Source organism: Kryptolebias marmoratus, linkage group LG5 (genome assembly GCF_001649575.2).
Source record: "Kryptolebias marmoratus isolate JLee-2015 linkage group LG5, ASM164957v2, whole genome shotgun sequence".
NCBI lineage: Eukaryota > Metazoa > Chordata > Actinopteri > Cyprinodontiformes > Rivulidae > Kryptolebias > Kryptolebias marmoratus.
Genome location: NC_051434.1, coordinates 10,188,372 through 10,201,501, shown reverse-complemented (window position 1 = coordinate 10,201,501; position 13,130 = coordinate 10,188,372). Strand labels below are relative to the sequence as shown.

Genomic DNA, 13,130 nt, shown 5'->3' with positions numbered 1-13,130 from the left:
CTTCCACCATGATGGTTCTGTTGTTCTCCAGAGGAGGAGCAACTTTCTGACCAGCAGGGGGAGACAAAAGACCAGTTCTGCTCCTACAGCTGACTTTAGGATGCAGAGCTGACATCATCTGACCCAGGATCAGCAAGACTTCCAGAGAAAAAGATAAGACAAATTGATGACAAACACAACTAAGAACCACGGTTTACATTTTGAAGAGGACAAAAGATGAGAGAGTCATGAATTTGTTATCAAACAGGAGAGAGGACGGTGGAGGACAGAAGGAGCAGCTGGTGTTTGGATGAAATGATGGCAGAGAGACAAAAACTCCTCACTGTGGACTTCCTTTCTCACAGCTCCTCTGTCCCTCTCTCCTTTGATTCCTTTCTGTCTATCCTCTTTCCCCTCCCTCACCTACTCTAACCTCCATCCCTCCTTTTTCATCCTCTTCCAACCTTCCCTCCCCTCCTCCTCCCCGCGTTCCCACGAAGCGCATGGGTCCAGGCGGGCCGCTATTGTCCAGGATATCCCCGCCTTGTTAATGGTTTCCTGTGCACACACAAGAGGGCTGCTGAGAGAAACAGGCAGCCTCATCTGACACCAGATATGTACGACACACAAACACACATCCATCCTGACCAAAAAAAACACAAAAACAACCGCAGGCATCAAACACTCAAACACACTGAACGAACCCAGAAAGTTGATCAAAAACTTTTTATTGTAGGGAAGCTACCACCAGCAACAACTTGAAAAAACAAAAACAAAACAAAAAGAAATTTGATTTTTAGTGCTAGTTTGTGCTTTTTACAACCAGAAAATATACAAACTTTGCAGTGAGACGATCTGAAAATGAGATATTTCTAACATTTGACTGGTTGGGTTTTAAATCCGCAGCCCTAAAAACTAGCAAAGAACTTGAAGACAAGGTGATCATTTACACGAGGAGACATGCGTGATGCGCTGACACATTTCAGGAAAATAAATGAGCTTGAACAATAAAGTCCCACATGATTAGATCAGCCAAGCTGGTAGTTAACTTCTGCTCCCAGTATTTAGTCAAACAAGCACCTGGTTTCAGTTTTTTTCCATCTGATAAAATGATGTAAAACTCTCAGCTGGAAACGGGGCACCAACACTTGCTGCTTCAGCTCTGGAAAACAAAAACCAGGGTGGGCATGTGTGTAGTGGGGGGGATACTTTCACCTAACTGGCTTTCATCTGGAAAAGCCATAGCAGAAAAGCTGAGCAGTGGGTGAAACCTCTACAGAGGAGTGGGGCAGAACACAGATCAATCAACATGTTAAGTCACTCGTGTTGCTTTTAAGTTGTGGTTTCCCTCCCTAATGTTTTTCTGTGTGTATAAAATAACTAAAAATGTTTTATTTTTTTTAAAAAAGGACACTTCTCCTGTCCTCTGTAAGACAAAAAAAGAGGACAACCCTTTTCTTAGCAGGGAGAATAAAGTCCAAGAGTCCCGCTCGGCTGCAGAGTTTTGTCTTATTTTAGTCAGAAAGCTCCGATCTCCATGCCCCAGGGTCTGTAGGGTTTGCCCACGCTGGAGGTTTGAGCTGGGGGGCTGATTGCCGAGGCGGGCGAGATGATGGGGAAGGCGCTGAAGGCGAAGGGGAACGCCGAGAGGGAGGACAGCAGAGGTGAGGACAGCTTGGACGCCGGCGAGGGAACCAGAGCCGGGTGGAGGACGGCGGAAGGGGCTGTGGTGGAGGGGACCCGGAGGGGGCCCTGCTCCGAGTGAAGGGTGGCGCTGCCGCTGCTGCGCCTGGGCCCTTGGGCGTGAGTCTCTGCGGCCAGCGAGGAGGACGAGGACGAGGCCGACGAGGAGGAGGAGGACGGAGACGAAGCGGACGACAGAGGGTTCGGGGGGCTGCTGGTGGTGCTGCGGGGCAGAGGGCCCAAAGGGGCCGGAGCCGGCTGGTGCTGCAGGAGGAGGGGGTGCGTCAGGGGCGCCGGAGGGGACCCGAAGGCGGAGCCCCAGGCCAGGTGACTCAGGCCTGAGTGAGCCTCTCTCTGACTGGCGTAGCTGTTCAGGTGGGACACCAGACGGATCCGAAGAGGGTCTGTGCTGTCCAGGCCCTCGATGATGCTCAGGTAGCGGGCTGTTTCTGCCAGGCACTCCCTGAAACCCAGACCACGGTAGTCCATCGCCAGGGCATGGGCGTCAAAGTAACCTGAGGGGACACGGACAGGAAACTGATTAGACTTAGAAAAATAAAAAAAAGACAAGTGAACTTTCTGTTTATCTGTGAGTGTAATTAAAGTCACCTTTGCCTCCTGCAGCATGAAGCATCTTCAGATGATCCACAGTCATCTGCAGAATCTCTGCTTTCTCCAGCTTGGCTGATCCCTGGAGATTAATAAGAAACAGTAAATAACCCAGAACCCACAGAAAAATGGAGATTGTTCTAAAGTGCGGGCTTGCCCACCTGTTTCTCATAGGCGCTGGGGACCAGCCTGCGGAGCTCACTGAGGCTGTTGTTTATCCTGTCCCGCCGCCGTTTCTCAATAATCTGACCAAAAAAACCCACACAAACACGTATTAGACATGGGTCTATTTTCTGCTCCAGTGCGAACAGTTCCACAGGTGGGTGGGGGTAAAAAAAAAGATAGAGATAAAAAGGATTGAACTCACTCCTCTGCGTCTTTTCCTCGCCTGCACCTGAGTGGATGTTGTTGGAGACATGGAGCGCAGAGGGGAGCTCATATTCCTTCAAATAAACAACAACACCATGAGAAACTATTTCCACTTCAGCCGCTTTCCCCCAACGTTGAACACTACCTGACTCACCCGTTCTCATCCGCGCTTTCCTTCTCCACCTCGATGGTTTCATCCAGCTCGCTGTCCGAGGAGCTGAAGTCGTGGTTCCTCTTCATCTCGGCCCCTGAATGTCCCTCTCGGTGCTGCTGACTCTCAGACTGTGTGTGTGTGTGTGTGTGGAAGTTTGGGTCCAGGTTTCGCCCCGGAGCGCCTCCGTTTGAAGCGCGCTGCTTTCCCACGGTGTCATTTCAACGCTGCCGTTGGCCGGCGAGGGCGGGGCCCCGCGCTCCGTCAGCCAATCGGGAGGCGGCGTCGGGTTTGAGTGGCAGCGCAGGCCCCAAGAGGAGGAGGGGGAAAGTGAAGACGTCTCACTCAGCGGCTCAGAAATTAGCAGAAAACGAGGTCAGCGGGTCCTCACCTGCAGGAGGTCATACAAAATAACCTAAATAGGTTTTTTAAAAACAACAAATGATTAAAAAAAAAACAATCAAACTAAAAAAGGCAAAGGGATTCAAAATGAGTGGAAAGAGTAAAAAAAAAGTACATCTGCAAAATAATCAGATGGAAACTGAATCTGGGTAGAAATGACCCAGCTGTGTGGTTTGTGGTTGTTTCCTTTCTCTTTAAGTCTGAATGTTTCAGAGGGGTTTGGAGCCCCTTTGTTTTATAATCAGTCCACGATGGGACCGCAGCTATTTTTCACTTAAAAACAAATATAGCTCAAGCATTCTCGCCATTCAGCCCAATCTATTTGATCAACAACAGAAAAAAAACGTTCATGCAAACCTTAAAAATTGTATGTTTTTATATATATATATATTTGGTCTGGTCAGTATCTAAATCCGGGTCTGTTATTACTGTCGGCATCTGAGCTGTATTGTTTCTGTAACGAGGTCAGGATGAAGAGCTTTTTGTTGCTGTCGTCTTCAGTACGTTAATATGTTTGTGCCTGTTTGTCTTAAAGAAGTAATTCAGATCTTTTGATGTGGGGCTCTGTTGAAAGGTTACGGACAAACATCCTAATTGTGGTAGACAGCTCTCCGAGCGACCTCAGTGTGGAGGAAAAAAACAATAAACTATTTGCATCGCCGTCAGTTTCACGTTACACGGTTATTCCAGATCATATATAATTATATTTCACCACACAGGAAGTGCTGCAGCTAGCTGCAAATGAGCAGAACTTTATGTAAAGAGCTGTTCATGTGAAACTGACTGTAATGTGACGAGCAATGACGTGTTTAAGAACGTAGCTGTTTTCAGACGACATGTTGGTCATCGAGGAGCCATCTGCATCAGGTAAGATAATTATTTAAACTTTCCACAGAATCCCACATCAAAAGATTTGAACTATCTCTTTAAAGGAATGAAAACAGTCCTTTTCCATCACTAAAATAAAGTTGTCTGAAACTTTTTAAACGTGTTTCTTTCAAGACCAAATTCATTTGTGCAAAGATGAATGGAAACCCATTTCCACCACTCTTAAAGCTAAATGATCCTCTAAGTTATAGTTATTAGATATTATCTCAAAATTATATCTTCAATTTTAAAATGCTAAATCATAATTTTGAGAAAATAATCTCAAATGTAAGATTATAAATCACAATTATAAGAGGCTAAGTCCTAATGAAAAGATTTTAAGTCACATTTGTGAGATTTTATGTCAGAATTATGAGTTTTTTAGTCACAATGATGAGATTTTAAGTGACAAATATGAGATTTAATGTAAAAATTATGAGATTTTAGGTCATTATGAGACTTTAAATTACAATTGTGACATTTTAAGTCATAATTATGAGATTTTAGGTTATAAATGTGTGATTTTATGTCAGTTATGAGATTTCAAGTCCTAATTATGGGACAGAGTAAGCCATAATTCTGAGATGGTGTCTCATTTATGATTTAGAGTTTCTTTGTTTTCTTGAACATGAATGAAAAGTTTGTCATGAATGCTCTTCTTCTTTTAGGCTACATTTTACTCACTTTCACAGGACTTGTTGTCCTTTTATTTTTCTGTCGGAGTATTGATCTTCCCGAACATAGACGATCTTCGGTCAGACTTTGACAGCGGTCCAGCGGAGTTTCGGTCAGTGACTGACCCCCTGCTCCTCCTCCTCCTCCTCCTCCCCCACCCCCCGGTGGTGACGAGGAGTGGCTGGCCGGCTGTCAGCACGCGCTGGCCGTGGGAAAGTTCCCCAACCGGCGCTGATAACCAATCAGAGGCCGGCGGCCGTCTCCGGCGCTGGAATGAATGGAGCAATTGGTCGGGGCGACGGGCGGTCTGCGAGCGAGCGTGTGAACCTGTAATCCAATCCTGACTCAGCCCGGGGAGGAGAGAGACAGCCAGAGGAAGCCACCGAGTCTAATCTTACCCCACAGAGAGAGCTCGTGCACGGCGAGGGCTCCGCGGCCGCTTCGAGGACCCCGCGAGAGGGCAGACCGTGTAATGAGGGCCCCTTCTCCCCGGAGGTCCCCCATCGCCGCCACAGCGCGGCTGGTGGCTCCTACAATGGTCACGCTCCCCAAATAATTTGACAGATCTGCTGGTGTGTGTTTGTATACATGAGGGGGATCATGTTACTGCATGCGGAGCTGGGGGGCTTCAGTCTAGGGGCTCCTGCAGAGTCCACTTTAAATACCAGGGGGTTAGTTTTTGATAAAAACAGACCCAGAACTTAAGTTTTTCTCTCATCAACACAAAAGAAGACTGCTGCAAGCAAGCAAAGCCTGCTCTTTTACCTTTTTACTTGTTTCTGGTTACTTTCATGGTGATAATTATAAAAAGGAGAATGCATTTTCTCTAAATTTGTGCACTCATGTGCAAAAACAAACCTCCCATGACTCCAAACTTCATGCCTTGACAATTTATTATAAATAATTAATCAATGAAACATGTGCAAGTTACTTCAAAACCACAAACTAAATAAAAACGTCAAAAAGTTGACCAATAAGTTTAATAAAACTATTAAAATCTGTTCTAAAGTTGCATTATGTTCATTATAATTTAATTCAAAACATGTCTGTTTTATGTTGCTTATGAATAGATTCTTTAAAAGATATTTTAATTGTTTTGTGTCACATGTAAGACAATTACATTAAATACTTCTTCATGAAATCTCACATTGATAGATAGATAGATAGATAGATAGATAGATAGATAGATAGATAGATAGATAGATAGATAGATAGATAGATAGATAGATAGATAGATAGATAGATAGATAGATAGATAGATAGATAGATAGATAGATAGATAGATAGATAGATAGATAGATAGATAGATAGATAGAATTCAAGTTATTTTGAAATATTTCTGCTTCTATTTAGTCTATTTTTCGCAGCAAGTTTACAGGAAACGCTCAGGGAGCGTGCAACCAGGAAGCGTTAAACCATCTGGTGTTGTAATGTTCAGCAGAGCGCCATTCGTCCGTGATTTTAATCTCATGCAAATGAAAACCAGCAGAATCATAACTTCTGTTTGCACACACACACACACACACACACACACTGCAGTAAGGTGATCCATATCAGTGGGGGGGTGAAGGCTTTAAAGTCGTGTCAGAGAGAGGAGGGAGCCTTGTTTGGTTTGTATGAATGAGAGGAAGCACTTAGGACTGTGTTTTCATCTTATTGTTGTTGTACGAGGCGACACTCAGCGGCGCAGACACACAGATTCACTCCAACTTGAGTTTAGCTGATTATTGGTGAAATATCTGTGTGAGGAGGAGGGGGAGCAACCTGAAGCCTTTGTCCTCATAAACACAGGTGTGCTTCCACGTTAATGTCTGTGAGGGTGTATGTGTGTGTGTGTGAGGGAGTAGGGGGGAGGACACGGAGGAGGAGGAGGAAGGGGGAGTGTGAGCCCTCTTGTTGTATTTCAAGTTCACCCAGAGTTCCCACGCTGTTATTTTCTGCCCGGCTGTCTTTGTTCCACCGGTCTCATCACATGTTGTGATTAGTAGGGCCTTTCAGGGGCCGCCCTTTGAAGGTGAGGGCCAGCTCCACCGCATCACCGTGTGCTAAAAAACACACACACACACACACACACACACACACACACACCCCTCCTCGCTCTTCCCTTTCTGCAAACCAGGCCACTGAATTAAACTCAGCGAGGCCTCCCCTCCTCCCCTCTCTTCGTCACGTCTCTTTTTTTATTTAACATCTCATTTTTCTAAGTGTTCATATAATTTCCTCTGTCTTGGTTTCCTCAGTCACACCCTCAGTAACCAATTTTGCTCGAAGAAGCAGCTCAAAGCAACGTTTGCACCGAAATCCCTGAAATAAAAAGCAGCAGAATCCTCTCAGGTCATGAAGGAGATGAACTCATGATGAATGACTCTCAGCTACTACCACCCCCAACTTTAGCACATTATCTGCGAAGATGACTGAGTTATTCTAAGTTACGTGTTTTCTAAGGCCAGGTGGTTGTGGCGGCCATTTTGAATTGGGTTTGCTCCAAAAGGCAATCAGTTGTAGACATACGTCTAATGAATATTTCCTGATAGTTTCATTGAAATCCGTCCAGCGGTTCATGAGATATTTTGCTAACAGACAGACAGATTAGTGTCAAAATCTTGAGCCTTCTGTTAGCACTCAGAATATGTGTCGGGGACCAGTCTCAGCTACTACCACGCCAGATTGTAGGTCAATATCTGTAAAACGGACTGACTGTGGCGGCCATCTTGAATAGGGTTGACTCCAAAAGTTGTTAGTAGATGTTCATCCAGTGATTACTCTCTGAGAGTTTCATTAAAATCTGTTATATTTTGCTAACAGACAGGCCAAAACCATGATTAGAACGATGAATACCTTCCACTCACCCTTTCCTCTCGTACACTAAAAAAAAAACAGGCATTCCAGGTTATTCAAAAGCAATTACATGTCATTTAATTTACATAAATTAGATCTCGATTGTCTCACCAAAGGAAATTCTTGTGCATATTCCAGCTCTGAAGCAGTATTTTAAGAGGATTTCACAGATAAATTGTTCTTGTACATATTATTTCTTATGTGTTCTTATGTCTTCGGTGCATATTTGCCCAGCGTCCAGCATGTCATCAGGTGTTTAGCTGCAACGGTTTGTTAGGATGTGATTTCCTGTAAAATGCTGCCCCACATGACTTCAGGGGGTGTAAACGGAGCCGAGCCGCGGCGTCGACAGAGTGATTTTGATGAATGATGTTGATGTCACCTTCAGGAACTCTCAGCTCGCAGAAAACTGTCAAGGGATCGAATGCTGAAGCGTTCCTAATGTTCCTGCAGAAGCTGAGTGTTCCCAGTCAGGTTTCGGATCATTTTTCCATGTGAAAAATGTGTTCGTTGAGTCAAAACATGCGACACAATCCTGAACAGAAAGCATATTATCTCCTACCAGCTTTTGGAAATAAATGTCAGTTAATCTTGTCTGAATAACTATGATGAAAAAATACAATTTCTGTGTTATTTTATGCTGCTTCCTGTTCTTAAACCAAATGAATGAGTTCCTGATTGGCTCAGCCGATGACTGATGCACTATTAAAGGATGAAGCTGGTATTCTTTAGTTTGTTTTTTTTAATTTAACATCATGAAAGCATGAATAAAACATCAAACCTTTATCAGTAGAAGCGGTGAAGCCTCATTAGGGAGAGACAAAGGAGGCTTTCCTTCCTGCAGAACAGCTTTTCTAATCTGAAGTGAAAAGAGGTGGATATTTCTGAAATGAGAAAATGTGGTCAGATTTTTTTTAATTTATTTTTGCAACAACAAAAAGCCTCAGGTCATATAGAAACTTCATTGTTGTCTTGATTTAGAAGTCTTTCAAGAAGAAAATAAAAAAGGTTATTTTTTATTTGTGCACCTGATTTGAACATTTATCTGTGCCTATGTTAAAAAAGCATGGGTAGCTTAATCTGAACTCCTTGACTTCTCCTTACATGTCACAAATTTATAGCTGCCATAACTTTTACCTCTCCTGGGTTATTGGGGTTAAATGAATCACACCAGACAGGTTGAAATCATATCCGTTTGATCAGTTTGTTCATTTAAATTACAACTCTTTCGCAGAACATCAGAGCTACTCATGGAGTTCTGCAGGGCTGTGTACTCGGACCCCAAGGCAAGCATTTCTGCAGCTATGAAGATGATGCTCCGCTGTCCTAAACTGCTTTTCACAAATCAGCATTTTATAACTAAAGTCAAAAAAACGGATTGAATTCAATCGTAGATTAACTTTCCTTTACTTTTATTAGAATTAGATCAAATAAGAAAACTGAATTGAGCTTTATCTAATTGAACATCTAATCTAATCTATAATAGATTGGAATTCTAATGAATTTGACATGAATTGGAAAAAAAGCTGGATTTAATCAGACATTTGATTGAATTTGACTGAACGTTCATGTGACTTCCTGACTGTCTCTGCGTAGTGCCCTGAGATGACTTTTAGCGGACATATCAAAGAAGCTTCAGCTGAATTAAATGAAACGTCTCAATGACACAGAGGAGTTTGGTTTTCTGAGCGCTGCGGCGTCTGCAGGCCTGTCCGCAGACAGATGTCCATCCGCCTGGCGCAGAAACAATACGCCGAGCGGCTCTCTCCGCCGAGGCCGGGCCTTGTTATTGTTTATAAATAGAGCTGTGTGGAGCTCGGAGGAAGGCTAACTTTGTTTCCCCTGACAGAGAGAGGAAGCAACGGCTAATTCTGGTTCAGACGTGTGTGACACTCGACAATTGTCCCTCAGCGAGAGACGGGGGGGCGAGAGCGAAATGAGACGTGAATGTGAGTGTTTTTAAGCAGGGTGGGTTGTTTGTGTGTGTGTGTGTGTGTGTGAGACACCCTGGTATTGTCCTCGAGGAGGGTGGGGATTTCAGCGTGGCTTCATTGTCTGCCCGTGTCAATCGTTTGTTGGTTCCCCTGAGAGTTTTCTTGACGGGGGTTCTTCTCCTTCACCCCTCTTGACTCGTATTCTTCTGTTTGGCTCCGAACAGAAGATATCAGTCAGAGCGTCGGTGGCTTGAGGAAGTGAAGGATGTGTCAAAGCTGACCCCCTGACACTCGTCTCTGTCTTCTGTCCCCATGGGAAGTATTCCAGGGGACCCCCTCTGTGTCCCTGTCACACAGACTCACAAAGTGACAAATGTTTCCGATTCGTCCACGACTTTTATCACATGAAGCCAACTTCATGAGAAAAGTTGAGTTTTTTTGGGTTAAATAAACTCGTTGTTAAAGAATCAGCTGAGGCAGATCAAGTTTCGGATTAAAGTTAGTGAAAATAAGTTTCTCTTCTCTGCTCATTCCTGCTGAAACCAGGATTATTAAATCCTCATTATGACGTAATAAAACCAGCAGATGCTCTGTGACCAAACAACCCCCCTGTTGTTTTTAATGGCAAATGCAACTGGTGATGTTAAAAAATAAATAAGTAGATAAAATGAAAAGACAAACAAAGACTTCCTTGGATGGTGGTTCTTGCCAGAAGCTAAACTAGAAAATAAAATAAATAAAAGAAAGTTTAAGAATGTTCTGTTTGTGAAACAGTGCAGTGATATCTGCTCCTGTTGCTCCTTTTTCCAGCTTGAAACGCACCTCGAGGCAGTTATCATTAAATCTGAGCAGTTCGGTTGAAATTCAGCAGCTCTTTTTCCCAGAATGAGCAGAAACGTGCACGCAGTCACACGTGAGCAACAATAAATCCAGTTTGACATCATAGTTCATGTCAAACCCAACGCTCACGAGCCAGATCAGGCCCCAATGATAATAATTTAAACGCTTTAAATCTGTGAATATTTGAATCTTTGTTGCTCGTAGTTTTACGTATTTAACAGCAGACTACTCTTTGGATGTCAGAAACTTAGAAGGCAAGAAAATTAAGTCAGAATTTTTCAGTAACGTTTGATTTTGATGTGAAAAGAGCTTCAAAAAACACCTAAACGGGATCAGTCAACGTCTTGAGATGAACTTGCAGCCAGAAAAAGATGTCAAAAAATGTCATTTTTATGTATTTTTTCTTATTTCAAAGTCAAATATCAATAGCTTTATGTTTTATTTTTGTGTTAACGGATTTTTTAGCTGATTTATTGTATTTTTTAATGAAATGTATCTTGTCAAATTTCATCTTTAATCTTTTTTTCTTTAATCAATAAGCCATAATTGTTCAAAAGTCCTTTAATGTGTAATTAGGAAAAAGTAATTCATAATTTATATGAATAATCTGACACATTACACCTGAAAACTAACCTTAGTTTATATCTTTTTAAAATAAATATCAACTAAAATTGGCCCTCGACTAAGATGAAGTTTTTAATGTTGTCCATGTGGTAATTGAGTTTGACGCAATGATTTTAAACCATAATGGTTTTATTTTATAAAACACTTTAAACAACCACAGGACCAAAAAGCTGTATGAAATATAACAGCAGGCAGAAGACAAAAATAATAATTCAATGAGCTCCACAAACTTAAAAACTGGTTTGAAACTGTTGATAAAAATCTGAAATGCTGCTCTGCTCACATCTGTTTTATAGAAATTATAATTCTACTTTACACAGTTGTTTGCAGCTAAATGAATTTCAGAAAAAAAATACAAATATAAATGCAGATAATTCATATAAGGAGATATTTTATCTTTACATAGAAGTTTATTTAAAGTGTGCTGCCGAAACATGAACTGCTGCTTTTGATTTTTTTGTTAACTAACTTTTTATTTCAAGTTATCTGTTAACAAAATCATTTTTAATCAAGACAAAATCTAGATACTGAACCCACTTTTTATTCTTGCTAAACTAAACTTAAAGCTGCATGCCTCTGGAGTTTTAAAACTCTTTGGTGAAGATTTACACCTGCAAGATTAATTTTTTGTTGATTCATTGATAAAAGCTGTAACTAAAACTAACTATGAGCTATTAAGGATGTCAAAGACAGAGTTTTACATTAACAGGACAAACAGTGCAGTTCTTTTAAGGTTAAACGTGAGGGTTTTTGATGAACCTGACGCACCTGTCAGACAGGAGAGCTGACGGATGTGTTACACGGATTCTTTTTGTCATTTGTTTCTTTTCTCCACAGGAAATGAAGACAGCCTGAACACACCCTTTTTGTCTGCACGTCTTCCTAATGTTCCTCTAATCCTCCGTCTGGTATCTAAATTCAACAGGTGGAGGGGATGTAGAAGCTCCCGTCTGCAGCGTTCTCTCTGCTGGTCCGGGCCAACAAGGTTCGGATCAGAAGTGGAGATTTTTCCTCTCCGTTTCATTTGTCTTTAAGGTGGGGGGGTGGGTGTTCGGGTGTGACTCATGTCTGGAGCTGGTGAAACTCCTGGTGGGTGGTCACTGTGAGAGGAGAGTCAGAGAACAAAGGCAGTTTTTTTAAAACTTTCATCTCAGCTTGAGGTAATTATTCGCTTTAAGTTTGACCCGATCACACTCTCGGGCCTGAAACTGTGGCCCTTTTCTGACGGCTCACCTGAAACAGAAGCGCACGTGATGAGAGCCGAAGGTGCAGCAGACGCCTCAAGAAGGTTATGAGTGAACTGCTCCACAAACAACACTTGTTCGTTGACATGTGAGGAGAAAAGCCAACATGTGGGTGTCACACACTTCCAACGCAGACCCCTAAACTTCTAATCACTCATCTTTACTCGCTAATTCGATAACAAGCCCAAAAACGGTTGAAACATGTTTCAACGTTTGACATTTGCCCTCCGTATCTCGGGATCCTTCGTAGCTCATCCACCCCCTCCCTCCTCCTCTCCAGCTGCAGCCAGGGGTTGCCGATCCTCTGACCCTCGTAATGATGGGGGGGTCAGGAGTCAGGCCCGTGTGAAGGAACCGTCTGCGTCTGCAGAGCGCGTGAGGAACGCCTGGGAACCAGAGCTCCCTGTGTGAGCCGGCGAAATTGATCTTTCCAGAAAGGGAGCAGCCCTGTGTATTTATATTTATGTGTGTGTGTGTGTGTGTGTGTGTGTTTAGGAGACATACATCAGTTGAAATGTTAGGAACCAATAGTTGGAAACAGAAAGTGCAGAGTGAAGATTTTCCTTTCTTTAACATTTATTTTAGCTGAAACAGCCAAAATAGATAATAACAATGCAAGACCAGCTATTCCAAAAGGGATGCATCATAAGGATGTGATTTCCTGATAATAATTTGGCACAGAGAAGAGTTAGTCATAAACACCGAGGCATTAAAAGTGCTGTTAAGTTGCTGTAATCTGATTGGTGGCTCTAGCATTTTAAATGCAAATATTTAACTTTCTATGCACAAACATGATCAAAAAACAGTTTTTTTAATGTAAATTTAAGGTTTGTAGCCTTAAAGACAGATTTCCTGTAACATCTGTAATTTTGCGTCATTTGTTTGCAAAGGTTTTATGTGACATTTTGAATGCTT

At 42.6% G+C, this 13,130-nt stretch overlaps 1 protein-coding gene across 1 annotated transcript; it reads right to left on the bottom strand.

Moving 5' to 3' along the window:
• Window positions 1–690: 690 nt before the first annotated feature.
• hey1 (hes-related family bHLH transcription factor with YRPW motif 1) lies at window positions 691–3,036 on the bottom strand. The gene is made up of 5 exons (XM_017420506.3): window positions 2,795–3,036; window positions 2,639–2,714; window positions 2,433–2,516; window positions 2,272–2,353; window positions 691–2,177 (listed from the first exon to the last, which is right to left on the bottom strand). The coding sequence occupies exons 1-5, from the start codon at window positions 2,878–2,880 to the stop codon at window positions 1,498–1,500; spliced, it is 1,008 nt and encodes a 335-aa protein (XP_017275995.1). The 5' UTR covers window positions 2,881–3,036; the 3' UTR covers window positions 691–1,497.
• Between the last annotated feature and the right edge of the window lie 10,094 nt (window positions 3,037–13,130).